At 30.4% G+C, this 21746-nt stretch overlaps 2 protein-coding genes across 4 annotated transcripts; both read right to left on the reverse strand.

Moving 5' to 3' along the window:
• Nucleotides 1–1632: 1632 nt before the first annotated feature.
• LOC109812769 (uncharacterized) lies at nt 1633–11116 on the reverse strand. 2 transcript variants are annotated; one of them, XM_020376813.3, is made up of 9 exons: nt 10785–11114; nt 10530–10577; nt 10320–10379; nt 9708–9791; nt 9470–9574; nt 9186–9299; nt 8989–9089; nt 7372–7483; nt 1633–7195 (listed from the first exon to the last, which is right to left on the reverse strand). In XM_020376813.3, the coding sequence occupies exons 1-9, from the start codon at nt 11049–11051 to the stop codon at nt 7070–7072; spliced, it is 1017 nt and encodes a 338-aa protein (XP_020232402.1). In that variant the 5' UTR covers nt 11052–11114; the 3' UTR covers nt 1633–7069. The 2 variants fall into 2 exon arrangements, with proteins under 2 accessions (XP_020232402.1, XP_020232403.1); XM_020376814.3 differs by lacking the exon at nt 9186–9299 and having other exon boundaries at nt 10785–11116.
• Nucleotides 11117–12699: 1583 nt separating this feature from the next.
• LOC109812761 (Zinc finger C-x8-C-x5-C-x3-H type family protein) lies at nt 12700–21183 on the reverse strand. 2 transcript variants are annotated; one of them, XM_020376803.3, is made up of 12 exons: nt 20973–21183; nt 20594–20842; nt 17335–17445; nt 16828–16861; nt 16049–16142; nt 15887–15943; nt 15024–15121; nt 14816–14887; nt 14450–14664; nt 13592–13749; nt 13134–13334; nt 12700–13047 (listed from the first exon to the last, which is right to left on the reverse strand). In XM_020376803.3, the coding sequence occupies exons 1-12, from the start codon at nt 21166–21168 to the stop codon at nt 13009–13011; spliced, it is 1524 nt and encodes a 507-aa protein (XP_020232392.2). In that variant the 5' UTR covers nt 21169–21183; the 3' UTR covers nt 12700–13008. The 2 variants fall into 2 exon arrangements, with proteins under 2 accessions (XP_020232392.2, XP_029130102.1); XM_029274269.2 differs by lacking the exon at nt 20973–21183 and adding an exon at nt 17539–18228 and having other exon boundaries at nt 20594–20734.
• Nucleotides 21184–21746: the final 563 nt, after the last annotated feature.

A 21746-nucleotide genomic window follows, 5' to 3' on the forward strand; every position in this document is an offset into this window, starting at 1 on the left:
TATATATATATATATATATATATATAAAAGAAAATAGATTGTATATGTTGATAATGTATCATCTAATCTAATTATATATAATAATAAATTTGTTAATTTTTATAATAATTATCTTAAAATCATATAAATAGTAATTTATGATTGATTAATAATATAAAATTATTTTACATTCATAATATCATAGTATTCAATTATTAAAATTTAAATTTATTAGAATTTTATAACAAATATTTTGAAAGTTATATTAACAATGATATTTGTTGCTTAGTGATATAAAAGAAATTATTTTGACAATACATAAAAATTAAATTCCAATAATTATTTTAAAATTATATTCAATTTTTAATAAAATAATAATTTAATTTTTGTATTCACAATTCATAGAAAATAAGTTATTTTATAAAAAAATTTAATAATAATATACTAACAGTTTTAAATAATTTTAAACTGTAAATTAATCAAATGATTTTTACTTTCTTATAATAAAAGTTAATAATTTACTATAAATAATTATTTGTTGTTAAATGACGTATAAAATTACTTTATATTATTTAATATGTTGCTGATTTTCTCTTATCAAAATCTAACCCGCTAAAAATTTGTTAATAAAAAGTTTGAGTAGGTTACACAAAATCCAAGTTATAAATTAATTGCTTTTGTTGTAAAATAAAAATAAAAACTAAACAATTTCGGTCATTTTTTTTCTCTCTCCAATACCAGCACCTCTTTTATTCATATTTTAATATTAATTTGTCTGTTTATTGCAAAAAGCAATAATTAGGTAATGCTATTTCTGTTTACAAATTAATTACAGATGAGATGAACATAAATCAAGGAGGAGTGCTATCAAATTGATTCCAAAAGTGTAAACATGTGCCATTAACTAATACAAATCTTTTTTTTTTATATTTGAAATGCTTTTTCTTAACTAGACAAAATCTGAATTATATATGATTTTTTTTACTAAATTGTATTTTAATCTTTCAATTTTTGTTGATATGTACTTTTGATCCTTTGAAAATAAAGACATTTAATTCTCCTATTTAGAAAAAAAACAAAATCATGATCATATTATCAAATTAACATTCCTTAATTTTTAAATTTTGATTCCAAAAATTTTAAGAGTCAAAATCTCTTACTTTTAAAACTAGATCTAAATTTTGCATCTTCATTTTAATAGATTACGAATAGCACAGCACAAAAGTGATATATATTAGCGTCTTTCAAGGCATATGGCAACATTAATTTCAAAATAGGAACACATTTTTAAAACTACAGTATATCTTACAAACACATTACATGATGAAATACATGTAATTGACTATGAAACAACTAAATTTGTGTTCTCTCGTAATCTTTCTTAAATCAAGTATGAAACAATTATATTTCTATTATTTATAACCACTTTTTTTTATTTTTTTTTATATCAAATCAAACAGGTCCTAGATTTTTTTCACCAAAAGATAGTAAAACAAATATTGGATCACCTTGCATTAGCCTGTGTCCATGCAGCCATATCATATCCAGAAGTATCATCCAAAAGGAGTAGCATAAGCTCCATACACTGAATCAGTAGAAATTTTAAATGAAATGATTGGGAAATTTGCTGAACTTGCTTCTGATGAAAACATGATGCTAGCAGACAATCCACGTAATCCTAATCATGATCTCAGGTAACACTGTAGTTCCACAGATTCAAGGAATCAAGCATAAAAAATATTGCCAAGAAAATACAATTTCATGAACAACACCAGCATCGCCTTTGAGATAAACCAATCAGCAGAATGTCTTCTGAAGAATCTCTCATCTAAAATGAAATATCCATTCTGCTGGAAATGCAACAGTCTCAACTAGTTACTGTGATCATCCTATCATTGAATAAATTAATCTGACATTAATCCCACATGCCATTTGTTTTTGCATATCTAAGCGCTTCTGTATCTGCTTAGTGCTTACATAGAATCGATGGATATATGGACCAGTCTATCAGATAAGTATCTCAGTGTTTTAATAATATGGCATTCAGCTAAATATATTGAATAACAGTGTCAATAAAACAAGTCGGGAGTGTAAGAAAATAGTTAGGAAATGATGTGAAAGTGACAACACATCCCTAAACAATTTATAAATTTATTTTCTCACACATTTCTCTTTCAGTATATTTTCTTCATGAAATGCTTTGTTTTCTTATAATTAATCAAATTTTCCATGCAAGTTGAGCATGATATCACAAATATGGATTGAAATTCAGACTCTAATCCATTTAAACAGCTGCACATGACATGGGTAAAAGTTATATGATAACAAAGAAAGACATAAGACTAGTGGGCTACAAATAATCCAAGGACATATCTACAAGTCACCTATATCTGCAAGAAGAAACATGGCGAACTCTTCAAAATTGTGTCAATTTTTCATTCTGCAACATTGTTTTGAACACGGAATTTCAGAAAAGAAACATAGCTCGATATTGGCATAGGAAGGAAGTGTTAAAAACAGAAATGGTAAAGCTATAAAATTGCATGAAATGGGATATAGTCAATAAATTATAACAAAAAAGAAGACAGCTTTGATGGACAAGAAATTTGCTAGAAAATAAATATTAAATGCTCTGCTCTAATTCATTGCCATGCACTCAAGGGTGGGGTTACTAGAGGAAATTCCTAGGAGGAAAACAAAGGCTAGAAAGTGACTGAAGCAGATGCGGGCACTTTTAAATTGATTATTTTGGTGGAAAAAAAACTAGAATGAGAAATAGTTAATTTTAAAAATATTATAAATAATTTTGAAAAAATAGTTTAAATTGACAATTTTAATATCATTAATTGAATTAATCAACTTTCTAACTAAGTCTCTTATCCCAGTAGTTGTGACCTGCCCTTTGAGAAGGAGTTATTAGGTGATTTTGGCAAATGCACTAAAGTCACACAAATAATTGATCATAAGTAGATATCGTCTCCTAAAAAACTTGTGTAATACACGATAAAAAATTCATTCAATAACTAATTTAGACTAAAGGATATTCCATTAATTGACATTAGTTTATAAAAGAATATTCCATTAATTGACATTAGTTCTTTTTGGTATTTTTCAAATACTTAGAAGGCAATTTCGAAGAGAAATGATATGATATGTTAATGTTGTGATTCAAATTCACCGAATCTCACTCTCATGCATTTAAAACATTAAAACCTTCTTTCACATTTAATGTTAATATTAAATCACTAGTTTACTCAAACCCAAATTCCTTAGAAGAAAGACTCTAAGTTTCTCTATTAAGAATCAATCTCTTGAATACTTAATAAAAAAACTTGCATTGATAAAAAATTGTTTAAGAAAACTAATAAGTCATGTTCTATTCCTAAATATAAACTTCATTAAGTATTTTTTTTCTAATTTAAGATTACAAAAACTTCATTAAGTATTTTGTTCTAATTTAAGATTACAAAAGATATTTTTCAATACCTAATAAATCAAATATCAAGCTATGGTTAATCACTCCACAATAAGTATTAAAAGTGGAAACAAAATATTAACATTAAAATGGAAAGACATATATAATAATAATAATAATAATAATAATAAATAATAATAACAATAATAATAACAACAATAAATATAAGTTACATGAATTTGGTTAGTTACATTTAGCCCCAACAAGGATGAAATTAGCTCTTCATTGTCACAAAGAACACAAAAAAAAAAAAAAAAAAATAAAGTGATTCACAAAAAATGGAGACCCAAGAAGAAGCTTCAAGATGATAAATGATACACTAGTAACACTTCAAAGACCATCAAACTCATCCAAAGGTGAAAGTTGATGTTCAAACCCTCAAAAAAAGATAGATAACATGAACCAAACATTCCACATAATAAAATTGATGCCCAACACAAGCTAATCCATGTCGAGTTTAGGCACAAGAATAACAAAAGAACACTCGTTATCAAGATCATGTTGGGCGTGAATAGAGTGGCGCTTGGTGAAATCAAGTGAGAGAATGTAAGGTTTTAATGTCTCATGTCAGAGACATGTGATAGTTAGAAAAGTTGGCTAATCCAAGAGGTGGGAGTTGAATTAGATTTATAAAAAAAATTCTTATTAAAACCTATCTCAGATAAAAACTTTTCTTAATATTTTCAAATTAATCAATTGATCTTAACCTTATTGGAATAAGTGCATTGAAGATTAAACCATGCAAGTCTAAATCAATATACCCTACATCCTATGTTTTTGATACAATACATATATTAATGAGCATGTATTCAAATTAAACAAGCAAGTAAAATTCAAGTAAGGATAAGATAAACTTGCACAAAGATTTATATTGGTTCAACCACCATCATTATGACCTACATCCATTCCTCAATCAACTCGATTGAGTATTCCACTAATCCTTAATATATAGAGGTTTACAATCATAAATCACATGCAATTCACTTTAAAAAAAATTAAAGAAACCCACTTTTTGAATCTCAGGAAGTAACCCTTGTAGATATCCACTATAAGAAACATTTCTACCTTAAGAAACCTACTCAATAACAAAGAAATAATTCAGAAAGATATCACCTGATGTACAGAACAAATTGAATAGGTGAAAAACTAAACCATTAAGTCCAAACTCTCCATGTAGATTGATGATGATGATGATTCAATTCTCTTGATTCATGATAGAAGAACTCATAAAGGATAACACATCTCTTTTATTAAGAAAACTTAACTCAGAAGCTCTCTCAGTTGTTTAGAGAACATAAAATATTAGTTCTTTTAAGTTCTAAAAATGAAAAACGTTATATAGAGTTTTTTTATGAAATAATTAATTATTTTGATGAATAATCGATGACTTTGTTCTTCGCAAATTTGAGAACTCACTAAGAACAATTTAATCAATTATTTTGATGAAAAATCGATTATTCCATAAATTCAGTATGAAATAATTGATTATTTTGTCAGATAATCAATTATTTCTACAATTATTTTCATATTACTTGAAAATAGGATAAATAATTGATTAAAGCTAAAGATAATCAATTATTTTGACTTAAAAGTTAATACTTTGATTTTTCACTCTAGATCTTTTTCAAATTATTTTTATATTTCAAAATTATTAATTTAAATCATCAATCATTAACTTATATGAAGATTAACAAACTAACTAATGATTTAGCACCTAAGTACAAAGTTAAATACACACAAAGCAAAAACATACAAGACAAATTACAGGTTGCACTCTTAACACCAAGAGGCTTATACAAATACATACATTTACATTTGTAATTATCAAATAAGAGCTTTAATTGATTTTGATCAACAATGACTTATTAATGGACTAAAATATAAATAATTAAGATAAATTTTAAACGGGTTAAATGAAGAAATTTCTATAGATAACTATTATTTGATGGGAGTTGTAGTTTTAAGGGGTTATATATATACCCATTAACATGAAATATTGTGATAGAAAAATATTCTCTTAAATCCTTGTCACCACAAAAGGTGGAATGAGTAAAAGGAAGAGTCAAAGAAATGAAATCTTGATTCTCCTGTCATCTCAAAAAGATTAAAATGCTGTAAGGTTCAACATTCGCCATAGGACAAGCCATTGTCTCTAAGGCCTCAATTGATTCTACCGTAAGGTCAATGATAAATAATAACTCCCCTCAAACACAACTTACAACTTTCATCGTAGTGGGCTCTCTAAAGAGCAACTCTTCTCAAAATCTCAATTAAAAGGTGCTAAGTTGGAATTTCATTCTAATTAAGGATTCTCGTGGTTCTAAAGAATCCAGATATAGGAGAATCGAGAACGGAGAGCTCTCTTCCCCACCTCCCACCATCCGATTTTTTCCACCTAACTCTTTGAACTTAAGAATATTGATTATTACAAATGAGTGAATGCCTTTCTCCAAATGTATAAATGCATAAGGTAAATGCAGTTGAGAGTTGGGATGGAGAAGAAAAAGTTGTTGAGGTTTGGAAATGAGACGAGTGGGTTAAGTAACATGAGCCATAAGGTATTGAAACATGAATGGATGAATGAATGCAAGTGGTAAATGCAATAATGCAGTCTCTCTTTTTTACTGCCTATAGATCTAGCTCCATTAATCTACATGAGTTATTGAATATATCACATAAGTTATTGTAAAACTCTTTATATCAAATTCAATTATAATTTTCATCACAAACATATAATTCAAAAGAGATAATCACTGACATGACATTAACCTATTTCTCAAATGATAGAAAAATAATTAAGAGATCTCAACCAGACAATTTTATATAATAGGACCTTTACATACAATTCTTATGAGTGCTATATTAGAAAAAATAAAATAAATAGACAAAATTTTATGCCGTACCTTGTTGAGATTCAAAGATAAACACATTAGATTTATAAAATTTACAAACTAATGAAACACTTATCTTCTATATACATACTTATTATAAGGGAAATATTAGATGATATAACTAATTTTGACCTCTCCTTTTTAGTGGACCATTAAACCCTAAAGAAAACCCACAACCACTCTAATATTATCTTTCTTTAATTTTTTTAACTTTTTAAGGCACAAAAAACTTATTTTTTCTACTAGTAAAAATAAACTAAATATATTTTCATAAACTCTTCTAAATACCATTATATAAAGGTATCTGATCAGTTAACCTAACCCAATCCCTTTTTTAGTGGATTGAGGATGAATTGAGTAGGGATATCTCTTTTCCATTTGTATACTTCGCGATGTTTTGGGATCACTTTTTGATTTTATTCTAAACAATAAAATACGCTAACACGAGTAAGAAATTATAATTGCAAAATTTTCAATCCCTCTTGCGAATCCAGTTAAAACTATCGGAATGAGTATATATATATGCAACACTTTAGTGTTTAAGTGACCAAGATTTCACTAATATTTCCATGGAAAAATTTAAAAAGAAAATTTTAATTCTTGAGACATTAAAAAAAGAAAAAAAAAAGAAGATTAAATCGCTTATCCATCAACTTTGATGATGATTGACTCAACTGATACATATTTCAATTCCTAGATAAACGTTCCTGTGGATGCCAGAAAGTCATTTCTTCCATGAAATATAGATGCCTGATACTATAGCCACCCCAGCCACGGCAACACCGACAGATGTTAAGATTCTTATTGCAGATACAGCTGGTTTGGGAGATGGAACTGACATGAGATCCTCCTTCATCGGAAAAACAGTAAGGTGAATATTAAGGTAAGAAAATCTGAGACAGTAATAAAATAATAAGAACCGGTAAAGTAGTAGCTCTGAATGATCCCCTTTTGTTTTTTTTTTTTTTTGCTAAAATACTTCTAAATTCCATTTTATATAATAGAAAAAACTAAATGTTCACACACCCAAACAGTTTTCTTCCAATGCTTCTTTATTCCCTGTAGATGCCCCTTTCCAACAACAGCTACAACTAAGCTATTTCGACTTGCCACTTGTAATAATGTGGTGGCCATATACCTGGATAGACGCAACATAAGTCAAATCATGTAGAATTTATAAACTCAATATATATGTACATAATTGTAGAAAAAGTCTTGACAAAGCAAAGGCACCCTCGATGCTACCCTTTGAAGTAGTATTATAAAATCATTAACAGTCTCTCCAAATGGTCTAGTTTTAACCGGATATAAGGGGTCAGAGACAGTAGAATAATGGAAGTTACCAGGACGCTCTAGTTATCAAAAGGAATAATGACATACCAAAGATAGTTACTAGATTAGCATCAGCATCCTCAACATCAGCAGAAGGCAGAGGCTTCTATTTTAGTCAACTATGGCCAGTTTTCATTTTATTCAAGTTGCAACATGTTCTTCAATATCATACGACCACTTCTAAGCATAAGTAATAGAGGAAAAGCGCATGCACTAATCTTTTCATTGATATACATAGGGTTTATTGAGTAAACCAATCTGTGAACACTTCTAGAAGAAAATAAGGTAAAATAAATTGAGTTTCTCCCATAAACTAAAATCAACATATATACTTAACTTTTATCAAAAAAAACTCTCATTTAACTTCTTTAGAAACTAAGGTGCATAAGTCGATTTTTATAGGACAAATTCAAATGTATTTTAACTACTTATTTTTTTTCTTCTACAAATATTTATGGATAAATTTATTCAAACAAGACCACCACATATACTAAAATCAGAAAAAATGAAAATATTTTTTTTGGAGAATTGCTTGTTCCTCATGATGCTAAAGACTACAATATACTGCACATCCATATGAAAATAAGCTATTTCATTTAATGTCCCAAAATGCTCTGATGACAAGTAGCGCCCTTTTAAATTTCTTCAAAATATAAAATTTACCAATATTTATTTTATTTTTCATTTCTAATGCACAGCCTATCCAAGACATTAATTTAATATTTTTGTCCTTTAGCTCAACCAATGCATGTATACTAGTCAAAAGGCATAACTAGATGATGTACCAATTAGTTTAAACTTTTTTCTAAAAGGAAACACTTCTTGAAAAAAAAAAAAAAGCATTTTTTTATGTGGTTGTCTAAACTACTTAATTTAAAAATAAACAGTTTTCTGTTTCTTTTTAAGAAGCAACTTCTATTTGTTATTAAAAAATTACTTTTTCAAAATGCGTTATTTTATAATTACTTTTTGTATGTTTAAACAAACTGACCCAATATCCCCCCTCCACAACCCAAAAACAAAAGATATCTGCTCAGTACGATCAATTCAAAGGTTTTTCCATATGATATGCTCTAAAATAAAGAATGCACTCAGAGTAAGAAGTCCAAGCCTCCATGATATTTGGATTTAGATAATCAGAAGTAAGGACCAGAAACATATCCAACCTCCAACCAGGACCCCTCTCCTAGAAGGAAACATACTGGGGTGACAAGTGTTAAGCAAAGCTTTCTTTAAAGGATAAGGGAAGCAGTTGTTGGGTAACAGAAGTAATAAATGAAACTGCAAATTGAACTAAGTGCTTGGACTTACCGATCTCGTTCATGCACCACAGTCTCCATTAAAGTTGGAAACTCCTTACTCGCTACCCGAATAAGAAGATTTGGCCTGTCACTATCATCATTTTTCTTCAGCTAAAGAAAGCAAACCCAAGTTAGGATGTAGACGATAACTTCACAAACACAATCAATTCATACTTATCACTAGCGAATGAGGATTGTGAAATTTACCATCTTATTAAGAACATGAGATATGGGTAAAATAACTGGTAGAGAAAATAAAAAGCATAACAATTTTGTCTTATGCCAAAGTGGCATCTTGCTCCATGTTCTCCTCAAAGTAATCTGTCTCAACCAAAATCAGAACCCAAACAAAAAGGTTCAACATCAAGTAAACCAAGTAAAAAGCATACATATTAAAATAGTAAATGTTGAAAATAAAAATTACATGAATTAAACTAATTTAGTACAATCCAATATATCTCCAATGCTTTGAAAAGAAAATCTCATCCAACCTGTATAGGGCGATCACCAAGTGTTACTCTGCCGCCATACTTGATGGCTTCTTCATATGCCACACGAAACTCAGAGCCAGGAATGACCCCACGCTTACTAGCAACCTGTCAGAATTTTAAGGAGAGAAAAAGGAGGGTATAAGATAAGTATAGCATTAATAAATAAGAAAAGGGAAAATATTAATAATTGAAAATCAAATAAGGATGATACATATGATTCTCGAAAAAAGAAACCTGCCTCGGCTTGGACACAACTATAAATTACTTCAAACATATTATGTTTTTTCTTCAACATTGTAATCATTTCGTCCGTAGTGGGTACCTGGAAGAAGGCAAAAAATAAATAAACATACAAAAAACAGATAACTGGATGAGAACCAAAAGTAATGACGGAATCAAGGAAAATAGCTGATGCTAAGTTTGAATAAAACATCTAGGCCATTAGACAACAATAATTACGATTATCATTTTATGGCTAAAACTAAAAGAGATGATTATTTTCTCCTTCATGTAAAAGGAAAATTAAATTACTCATAAGTTGACAGATAAAAGGTTTAAATAATCAAGGTAAACGAGCCTCTGTGTGTGATGTTAAAACACCAGTAAGCCATGCAAGTATTCAGCCATATGATACTTTATCTTTCCAACTGTCCACTCATCTGAAACTAATTGGAAAAGAAGAATACTGATATTCTCTAAGTGTAATTTATTTCCTCATATGTGTTATACTCTTATGCACATAAATTACAAATTCGAACAAAACAGTTCAAAAGAGGGGGGCGGGGCGGAGGCTGGTACTCCCGACAAACGATACAATAATTAGAAAAGCACCAAGTTAAAGGATAGAAACCTTAAGATTCTTAAGGGCAAGCAGTCCCACCCGACTCTCGCACAATTCTAGGAAGACAACCTGCACCAAACAAAGACCAGCCATAGAGTTTCAACATTTAAAATCCACAAAACCAGGAAGGCACGTCATGAAATCAAGAACAAACAATCAATCACGAGAATCATCGATTCACAAAACCAAGTGTTACTGAGTTCAAAACAGAAATAAAACCTGCGGTTTCAGAAATTTCACTATAGCTTGAACTTGTCTGGTTGATTCCTGCAACAAGAATTCAGCGTAAACTTTAAACTCTTTTACAATTCCCCAACTCTACTTATTATTACAACAACTGAAGACAAAACACGGCTATGCATCGTTTCGAAAATGACACAACAACAATTCCAATTGAAATGAATACAGAAAAAGAAACACTAATTTTTCGTTCCGGTTGAACACAGTGCAATGCATGATGAACCGAACGAATACCTCGGACAGGTGAGTGACGCCGACCAAGTAGACGTGGCAAAGGCCGCCTTTGGCGGCGGACTTGCACGACAGGAACACCACGTTTCGGGAGAGCTCATCCGGGAGCGTCGGCGGACGGCGATTGGAAGCCGTCCAGGCTCTGGTTTTGGTGGAGAATTGAGAGAGAGAGGAAATTGTTGTGAGGAAAGGTTTGTGGCGATGAATGAGCAGCGTGACTCGGGCGAGTTGAGTGCGAGTGACCAGGTGAGCCATAAGCCGATGAAGCATGAAGGAATGCAGTGAAAGTGAGAAATGGGAATAGTGTGTGTGCGTTGGAATGTGGACCCCTCTCTCCCACAAGTTATTGTTATTCAATTATTAAATTTTAAATTTATTAGACTTTTATAACAACTATTTTGAAAGTTATATTAACAATGATTTTTGTTGCTTAGTCATATAAAAAAAATTATATTGACAATACATAAAAATTAAATTCTAATCCCCTCAAAAAAAAAAAATTAAATTCTAATAATTATTTTAAAATTATATTCAATTTTTAATAAAATAATAATTTAATTTTTGCATTCACAATTCATAGAAAATAAATTATTTTATAAAAAATTTAATAATAATATACTAACAGTTTAAAATAATTTCAAACTATAAATTAATCAAATATGATTTTACTTGCTTACAATAAAAGTTAATAATTTACTATAAATAATTATTTGTTGTTAAATGACGTATAAAATTACTTTATATTATTTAATATATTGCTGATTTTCTCTTATCAAAATCTAACTCGCTATAAATTTGTTAATAAAAAATTTGAGTAGGTTACACAAATCTGAGTTATAACTTAATTGCTTTTGTTGTAAAATAAAAATAAAAACTAAAAATTTCAGTCATTTTTTTTCTCTCTCCAATACCAGCACCTTTTTTATTCATATTTTAATATTAATTTGTCTGTTTATTGCAAAAAGCAATAATTAGGTAATGCTATTTCTGTTTACAAATTAATTACAGATGAGATGAACATAAATCAAGGAGGAGTGCTATCAAATTGATTCCAAAAGTGTAAACGTGTGCCATTAACTAATAGAAATCTTTTTTCTTTTTTTTTTTTGAAATGCTTTTTCTTAACTAGACAAAATCTGAGTTATATGTGATTTTTTTTACTAAATTGTATTTGAATCTTTCAATTTTTATTGATATGTACTTTTGATCCTTATTTGAAAATAAAGACATTTAATTCTCCTATTTATAAAAATACAAAATCATGATCATATTATCAAATTGACATTCGTTAATTTTTAAATTTTGATTCTAAAAAATTTGAAGAGTCAAAATTTATTACTTTTAAAACTAGAACTAAATTTTGCATCTTCATTTTAATAAGACTATGAATAGCACAACACAAAAGTGATATATATTAGCGTCTTTTCAAGGCACATGGCAACATTAATTTCAAAATAGGAACACATTTTTAGAACAATATAAACACATTACATGATGAAATACATGTAATTGAATATGAAACGGGTTATCTCGTAATCTTTCTTAAATCAAGTATGAAACCACCTTTTTTATATCAAATCAAACAGGCCCTAGATTTTTTTCACCAAAAGATATTAAAACAAATATTGGATCTCCTTGCATCAGCTTCATCCCTTACATTGCCCCTGTAAAGATAAATTGGAAGCAAGAGTTCACACCGCTCAAAGCCTCAAACCCTAAAACCTTAATAATGAAAAGGGTCTCTTGGCATGTAAATTTCATCACCGAAAATTCTCAACGGTCTCTTTGGATATGGAGAACCAGAATGACAAGACCAAAAAAAATAAAAACAACTGGGATGTAGAACATCGCATGTTAAAGATGCGGTACTTAAAAAAAAAAATTCAATAACTAGATCTGTAAAACCAAAAAAAGAAAGTCGACAATGGAGGATTGAATTTATAATCATATAAAGAAATCCAACAGAAAATAATCAGCTTCAGCACCACAACCATAAATATGGTATGTATGCATATTTTCAAATTTATAAACACCAATATAAAATGTATCCATAGATCCAATGAAAGTCTTGTTTTTTGTTCCACTATCTTGCATACTATCATCTATTTTCAAATACTCCTGATCAAGATATTGACCCTTTTGACAACTACCTTCGAGACACCAAAACAAAGTTAGAAGTAGCCAATATCAATTAGACTAAACCACATGTGCCCTTGCTGCCTCTTCATCAACCATCCACATCAACATTCTCGTCGTTACCCTCATACTGCACGTGAAATTAAAGTGCCTTCTTAAAAATGTTTGTTACAAAGTGCTTTAAGGATGTAAAATATGCACCCGAGAAGAACTAACCTGTGAATAATTGCTACGAGGTATCAAAGCTGGGGGAAGCATAAGTGGCGCACTCTTCACCTTATATGCCACTCCATTCTCATTTACCTTATTTGCAGTTTCATCAATGTCAGTTCCATCATTAAGTTCGATATCAACGTCCTCATCAACCACATGAGCGGCCATGCTGGTTGACGGCACTTCAATCCTGGGTTGTTTCAACTGCATATTGATGGTGAAGAATGAAAAGGTCATTTTTAATGACAATATTCAATTTCAAAAATCTTATTCAAGGCATAATAAGATAACCTACTTGATGTATGAAATAAAAAAAGGGCACCGACAGAAGAGAAAACCATGAAAAATGCAACGCACTAAAATAACCTTTATTTTTTATTGTATCAGTAGTGGCAGAACTATAATGGAATTAATTGAATTTGTATGTTTTCCGAAAAAATGTTGTTAGAAGAATTCCTTACTCCTCTCTTGTGCTTGCCTTCAGAATCTAGAGGTCTAGTAACTTCAGTTCCGTTGTCTGGGGTTCCCAGGGACTCATCAATCAATTGATCTGATACATTCCAGCGAGAACGCTTCCTAGTTCTAGCTGTTTCAGCCAAATGCCCATCTTTTGATCTATCTGCATGTGCATTACAAATGACATGAATAACAAAATTGCAGTTACAACGGCAGACTGGTGAACATATTAAAAAAAATAATGAAACATATTTGCAGAGCAAAACACAGCAATAAATTTACAACAATTGACAGCAAATGTCCTTGTCTCCATATGAAATTATAGGAATGTGAAATGCAAGCTAATGATCAAAATAGTATCCAAATTTAATTATCAGGTCCATTCATTTCACAAGACAATCAAAATCAATGACAAAATTATGAACATGTGATTTTGGCAATCAATTACAGTAACAAGCAGTACGCCACATCTTTAGCATAAAGCCAACAAAAATACAATATTCACTACTAATGTAATAAAACTGAACTAGGACATGCTATACACACATACATTTGTGCTCTTTTGAATATTAAAAGGAAACAAGCACACTAGGACCGGATGAAACTTTTCAATTTATAAATGACACCATTGAATAACATCCTTAAAAGCTCGTGGTCAACTCCACATTATTCTTCACAATATAAAAAAGGTCACAGATACTTGGTTATAGATTGTAAGAAAATAGCCATCCCGACACACAGTTGAAAGATGTTTTCAGTTTTGATTTTGAGACTCCTAATGTTTTGTTTAGCAAATATAACATTTCTGGAATTCAGAAACAGTTAACAAAAACTAACATCGCTATATTTTCCATAACTACTACCTTGTTTTAACTCTTCCACAACATCTCGTTCAATGTGCAGCTTTTTTCTGTGGGAAGATGCATCATTGTGCTCCACATTATGTTTGACGATTGGATAAAGACTAGTATTTTCACCATTGCTTACAATATCAATGCTTAAATCTTCTTCATTAGCACCAATTCTAGAAATATCTGAGACAAGCTGATCTCCAAACCTTTGAAGTCGGACTTGTGATCTATACATAAAATGATGAAACAAAAAAATTGAATACAATGTCATGCCTCAATACACACACACATAAAGGGAAAGGAAATACATCAAAAATCATTAAAGCATACTACAAGTCTGCAAAGCAAAGTAAATTGGAAAAAGAAAATGCAACTTGCCTCTTCAGTTCATCTTGTAACTTTGACGTATGATTGTGCACCCTAACAAATTTCCTTATTCTTGAAGTAATTCTGAATTTTCCGAGAGCATAAAGAAAAAAGAAATGCCGAGAAAGGGAATATCATTATCAAGAAATGCAAAAGGTAATGGAAAGGTATAACCGTTAACACAAATTATCAATATATGCATATCTACACATTCCAGTACCTTTTGCACTCATCATCCTCTTGGCATAATTGAGCTTCAAGTTCCTGAATTCTAGAATTAAGGCTATCCACTTCTTGAACACTCTCATCAAGGTAGACCTACAAAAATATGCATTTGTACATCAAAAATCAGAAAGCATGATTTGAATTCAATTGCATCTCCAACAGCATAATTAGCATTAACTCAAGAAAAGGTGGATTTTTTCCCCATTTAATTTAGGGAAGCAGATTGGAAGGTGAATTTCATTAATATTATCAAGACATCATATGAAACAATACTTTGATAAGAAGTACCAGAATCAAACCTAAAAACAAAGATTTGTTTGAAAATCATATTTCATATATTTTGTATATTGAAAAATAGCAGCTGGACAACTACTACAATACTGCTTTAAAGTATCATTATTTAAAGAACTATAACATATTTACAGTCTGCGCATATATTTACACTACAGCCTACAGGAGTCAAGAGAAAAATAAAAACTTATGCTTAAAACACACTAAACAGATAGAGTGAGAGAGGATATACACCAAAAGCCACTAAGATCATTAATTAACAAATGGTAGTTATTGCCACCAAGAAATGACAAGCTGAGACACCTTCTGATTTTAAAGTACAAAACTGAACATATTAAAAACTAAAACTTAGTTAAATCCTTAAAAAGTCAGAAGCATCATTATGTGACAAAATCAAGGAATTAGTTTCGGTACAATCCCTTCGGTAATGATTTGGAAGTCCACAGTACACTTGTGAAAAAAATAGTCGCAAAGCAATAGATAACCAATGTTTTTAACAGACAAATTAACAAAGACAACACATGGATGATGTGAGAACATGCAACTACAAGATATACTAAAACTAACCTCTAGCTGGAATTTTCGGTTATTAAGAGTGTTGATATCTGAATCTACTTTCTTCAGCTGCACACAGTTCCAGGTATAAAAACAAACATGCAATTTTAAATAACAAACAAGGGAATTTTCCAGACATATTTGCAATAGAAAGATTGAACAGAATTTCCAAACCTGCTCCTCAAGAGAATTCCTAGAACCAGATGGAAGCAATTTTCCTTCTTCAACTCTATCTGAGACTTTCAAATTTCTCCTATGTCTTCTGTCACTGCAACAGCAATTCATGATATTCATTTTAGACTAAAATATGGATAAGGATCTGAAACAAAATCAAATAACATATTAACAAATACAAGTTTGCTACAAGAGAAGCTTATTCCAGCCATTGAAGGCCTGGAAAGTGAGAATAGGATTTCAAGATAAGAAATTCCCTTTCCAAGTTCATATTACCAAATGTTAAACTTGGCTAACCCTGTATCTCTTATTATAAAAATACACCTTTAAACAAGGAGGCTGTCATGCCCACAGCATGTGACTTCTATAAAGGATAATTGTGAAGATTAATACAAAAAAAGCCAGCAAAAAATGGAAACTTCGTATTCATCAACTCACAATTACATAGTAGAAAAATTCATGGCAAAAGAAACAGTCACCTTTGGCATACTCAGCATGTTTCTTTTGAACTTGTTTACCAGATTATCTCTAATCTATTATTCACAATGCATAAAGTCACCCCCTCCCCACCCTTCACCATTTTCCCTTCGCTTTCCAAAGGTTGTCTCTCCCAAATCAATGCCAATCCTTTCTCTCAGAATAATTAATAATACAGTTTTATCCCTCAAAAATAGCATATTTTAATATACATTTACATTCAAGAACAATAATAGATGATAAATGCCAATAAAACTAAAGGATATGTACTAAATTATCAATAGTAACTCATGTCAATGTACCTTTTCTTCTCCAAAGACCTCGAAGGACTGTATTCTGCAATTATTAATTCATAGAACATTAGGAAAGAGAACAGGCACAAAATCATTAGGTAAAGCAGCATGTGCATATCTCTCTCTTTGGTGTGTGCGTGTGTGTGTATGATCATAAAGATGCATAATCTTGTGCTGTTGTGCATGAAGAAATAAAACATACAAATGCATACTCCCATTTATGCCCAGCTAAACAGGTTAGCTGCATAACTTCATAGCATATAGAAAATTGGAGACATAGTAGAGAAAAATAAGTCATGTCTCTTTCTTAAAGTTCAATGAAAATCTAGAAAATGGTTAGATTGGACACATTCAAGTTTTGAAGACTGAAGACATCAGTCTCATAACATGAAATGTAAAATTGCTATCAGGGAAATTAAAGCACATATGACAGAAAATCTGGACCTCCCTGGTACAACTAATTAAGAAGTGATATTAAAAATAAGGAGCAAGAAGAAATATAAACATGTATCTGACCACGGATGGTCTGGCGGCCTCTTGCATCTTGAGCTGGTGAGTACCTTCGAGGAGATAAAAACCTTCTGTCAAGTTTATCCCTCAAGTCATTACCTAAATAGTCTCTCCTCCCTGAAATAAAAAACAAAGCTCCATTATCAAAAACAACAAATGTCCCAGAAGATACAAACAAAATGCATAAAATGATAATGAAACCAAGCTTACCATTAACAGGAATAACAAGAGAAACATAATAATGAATAGTAATAGTGCCTCCCATGTAAGAGCAAAAACGTTGATAGAAACTAGCACTCTCATATTATGACAGATATAGAAAAACCCACGCATGTAGCTTATACTTTGAAGTGTAATCAAGGTAGCAATGGATTATGAACATTCACATCCCCAACTTGTTGAGAAGTAAGATATAAAATATAATCTCAAATGTAGAGATATATCCAAGAAGCTTAAGAAATACAAATCCATCAACAAGCTATCAGATTTGATTTCTCCTGACATCATCTCCACTAATAATTCCATTTAGCCTGTGTCCATGCAGCCATATCATATCCAGAAGTATCATCCAAAAGGAATAGCATAAGCTCCATACACTCAATCAGTAGAAATTTTAAATGAAATGATTGGGAAATTTGCTGAACTTGCTTCTGATGAAAACATGATGCTAGCAGACAATCCACGTAATCCTAATCATGATCTCAGGTAACACTGTAGTTCCACAGATTCAAGGAATCAAGCATAAAAAATATTGCCAAGAAAATACAATTTCATGAACAACACCAGCATCGCCTTTGAGATAAACCAATCAGCAGAATGTCTTCTGAAGAATCTCTCATCTAAAATGAAATATCCATTCTGCTGGAAATGCAACAGTCTCAACAAGTTACTGTGATCATCCTATCATTGAATAAATTAATCCGACATTAATCCCACATGTCATTTTTTTTTTGCATATCTAAGCTTCTGTATCTGCTTACATAGAATCGATGGATACATGGACCAGTCTATCAGATAAGTATCTCAGTGTTTTAATAATATGGCATTCAGCTAAATATATTGAATAACAGTGTCAATAAAACAAGTCGGGAAAGAAATTAGTTAGGAAATGCTGTGAAAGTGACAACACATTCCTAAATAATTTATAAATTTATTTTCTCACACATTTCTCTTTCAGTATATTTTCTTCATGAAATGCTTTGTTTTCTTATAATTAATCAAATTTTCCATGCAAGTTCAGCAAGTTATCACAAATATGGATTGAAATTCGGACTCTAATCCATTTAAACAGCTGCACATCACATGGGTAAAAGTTATATAATAACAAAGAAAGACATAAGACTAGTGGGCTACAAATAATCCAAGGACATATCTACAAGTCACCTATATCTGCAAGAAGAAACATGGTGAACTCTTCAAAATTGTGTCAATTTTTCATTCTGCAACATTGTTTTGAACATGAAATTTCAGAAAAGAAACATAGCTCGATATTGGCATAGGAAGGAAGTATTAAAAGCAGAAATGGTAAAGCTATAAAATTGCATGAAATGGGATATATAGTCAATAAATTATAACAAAAAAGAAGACAGCTTTGATGGACATGAAACTTGCTAGAAAATAAATATTAAATGCTCTGCTCTAATTCATTGCCCTGCACTCAAGGGTGGGGTTACTGGAGGAAATTCCTAGGAGGAAAACAAAGGCTAGAAAGTGACTGAAGCAGATGCGATGCGATACATACAACAGTCATACTTCAAAATCCACTGAATAATCGAAGTGCAAATTAATCACTGAATTACAGCTATTATGCACTGGCGTACAAAAGGCACTTTGTGCCTCCGTGAATTATTTTTAAAAATTAATAAATAATAAAAATTATATAATACTGGGTAGATATTAAAAATACAGACAGTTATGAAGTGAAATTTACAGAAAGAATAAATAAAAATTATAATTTATAAAAGGATAGTTATAAGAGTAAGATTGTCTAAAAATGTGGATACCAAATGGGGCAATCCCGCTTATAATTAGTAAAGATATCACACTATTCATTGAATGATTTAATAGGTGTGAATTTGCAGTTATAGCTGTTGTTGTAAACAAGCTTATATGAGCATGCAGTAATGATGGTGAAAAGAACCACACAATTGGAAGAAGGTCATGATCATGGATGAAATAAAATCAATAGGTAACATATGAACAATTAGTATTACCACATCGGTGGGATAGAGTCAATTAAATAGAGGCAAGGAGATTATTTATAAATAGAAGAACTACTATAAACTGTACTGACATATCATCAAGAAAATGATGACCAAGGAGTAGGAGAATGATGATCATGGATGGATGTGATAAATTAAAAGACAGTATGTAACATTCTCAAAATTTCTGTATTGTATAATTATCCAGTGTTTATAGTTAAGACTCACCTTAATTTCCAAGCAGACTCCAAGAAACATAAATTGCGATGCAAAAACCTTCAGTTTTAAAAAGCTCTAAGATATTTAACGACTAACTAATGGAAAATGGACCAATTTGTCCATCATTTCTTTCTTTTCTATGCAGTTTCCTAGTAGATAAAGTTCTACTCAAATAAAACAGCTCATCACCTTCAAAATCGAAAAGAAGCTTCTTCCTTCACTAGGGAATTGTTTTTTTTACCTTATAACCAGCCATGCACTTGTCCAGTATGCATAGCAGTTAAATTTTGGAGGAAAAGGGAATAGAAGACAAAATTTTCATTTCTAAAAAATATTCCTTATTTTGATATTTTCTAAAAGGAAAGAAATAAAATGATAGATTAACATAATTGTAATTTCCCATTATTTTGTTTAATTTTATAAACAGTATATAATTCTCTAAAATAAAATTGGTGAACCTATAATATCCCTTATGAGAAAGTACTAATCTCTCGAGATACTAAATTCATTTAAGGGAGTGATCCAACATCTGAAGACCACATGCTTAAGGGATATGGTTATCTACCAAGCATACCACACCATGTTCCTCTTAATTTAATAAGAAAAAAATGTCCTCCGTTCAGTTCCCTTCCAAAGTCACACTCCTAATCAGAACCTAAGGAACTGCTACTCGAAACCACCAACAAACAAATAGCACAACACCCATCAACTAAACACCAAGACATACCCAAAGGGGTCTCGCTAACCTCAATTCACAAGATATAGACTCAACTAAACAACGAATAACAACAATAATATCAATAAAATTAAATCACTATATGAGCAAGCAAAGTAGAAAACTGTACCACTATATGAGGCAGAGAATCGTCGAAGCTCGGAACTCCCATGCGCGAAGGAGCAATTATGGCGATTGCAGCGCCCTCTCTGATACAGAACACATAACTTGGTCTTGAACTGCTTTCGTTCAACCATGTTCAACCACGTCGCGTGCCAATTATTGAATTTATGAATAGTCAATTCAATATCAGTTCCTGCTCGAAGAAGGCGTAACCCTAAATCCAATATTCCCGAACATTGCGCCAACGATGTGGTTGCTGAGAAAATGCGAAGGGCATAATAAGAGCAAAAATTGTGGAAAAGAAAATAGAGGATAAGAAATTGAATAAGGAAATAAAGAAATTGGTCTCGTTTCGTGAAATTTGGTGAGGAATATGGTAACCTTACCTTGATGTGGAAGATTGAATGATAAAAGTGCGAGAAGCGGCACTTTACAGAGAAGCAGTTTGGGAAGCTCCACCGCAAAAGGTTTCTTCAACAAAGACTTGACTCGACTCACCCATGCTCTCAATCGAGTTTTAACTTTTAAGGCTAGTGTTAGGGCTTTGGGAACGTAGGTTACGACTACATCTTCGGTATTCATCTTCCATGTTTTTTTTTTTGTTTTTTTTTTATTTTAAAATTTCAAAGGATAAGATTTCTTTTTGTCTTTTATTTTTTTAAATTTTTTTAATATTTTAATCTTAAATTTAAGTTAATTTAGTCTTTTTAAATAGTGATATTTTTCATTTTTATTACGATTTTGATTTTTTTTTTTCATTATATGAATTTTGTAGCACTGCATTCAATCATTCATATTATATATATACTCAATTTAAAAATAAATTTATCTAAATTTATTTATTTATTAACTTACATTCTAAATCAAATTTAACTCTTAAATTAAAAGTTCTTGATATATATATTAAGTTTATAAATTAAAAAATAAAAAAAATATTTAATATTTCATTATATAAATTATAATCAATATATAAAATGATTTTATAATTATTTATTAATTTAAATTATTGAAAAAATATAAAATAATTTTTAAAATTGTAAATTTTGCATACTTAATTCTTGTATTAAGAACTTTTAATTTAATAATTAAATCATTAAAATTTAATATAAAATATAAATTATTGAGTGAAATAATTTTAAGTATACTTATTTTTAGAATAA

This window comes from Cajanus cajan, chromosome 8, assembly GCF_000230855.2.
Source record: "Cajanus cajan strain Asha chromosome 8, NIPB_CcT2T_4, whole genome shotgun sequence".
Classification (NCBI taxonomy): Eukaryota; Viridiplantae; Streptophyta; class Magnoliopsida; order Fabales; family Fabaceae; genus Cajanus; species Cajanus cajan.

What these genes read in the sequence shown, in the direction of transcription:
- LOC109812769 (XM_020376813.3), bottom strand. Translation starts at nt 11,051, where the DNA reads ATGCTTCATCGGCTTATGGCTCACCTGGTCACTCGCACTCAACTCGCC. An exon ending in TGAAATTTCTGAAACCGCAG is followed by an intron (nt 10,380 to 10,529) that starts GTTTTATTTCTG and finishes TGTTTGGTGCAG; the next exon opens with GTTGTCTTCCTAGAATTGTG. An exon ending in ATAGTTGTGTCCAAGCCGAG is followed by an intron (nt 9,575 to 9,707) that starts GCAGGTTTCTTT and finishes AAATTCTGACAG; the next exon opens with GTTGCTAGTAAGCGTGGGGT.
- LOC109812761 (XM_020376803.3), bottom strand. Translation starts at nt 21,168, where the DNA reads ATGAATACCGAAGATGTAGTCGTAACCTACGTTCCCAAAGCCCTAACA. An exon ending in AGGCCGCCAGACCATCCGTG is followed by an intron (nt 16,862 to 17,334) that starts GTCAGATACATG and finishes TAATAATTGCAG; the next exon opens with AATACAGTCCTTCGAGGTCT. An exon ending in TGTGGAAGAGTTAAAACAAG is followed by an intron (nt 13,750 to 14,449) that starts GTAGTAGTTATG and finishes ATGCACATGCAG; the next exon opens with ATAGATCAAAAGATGGGCAT.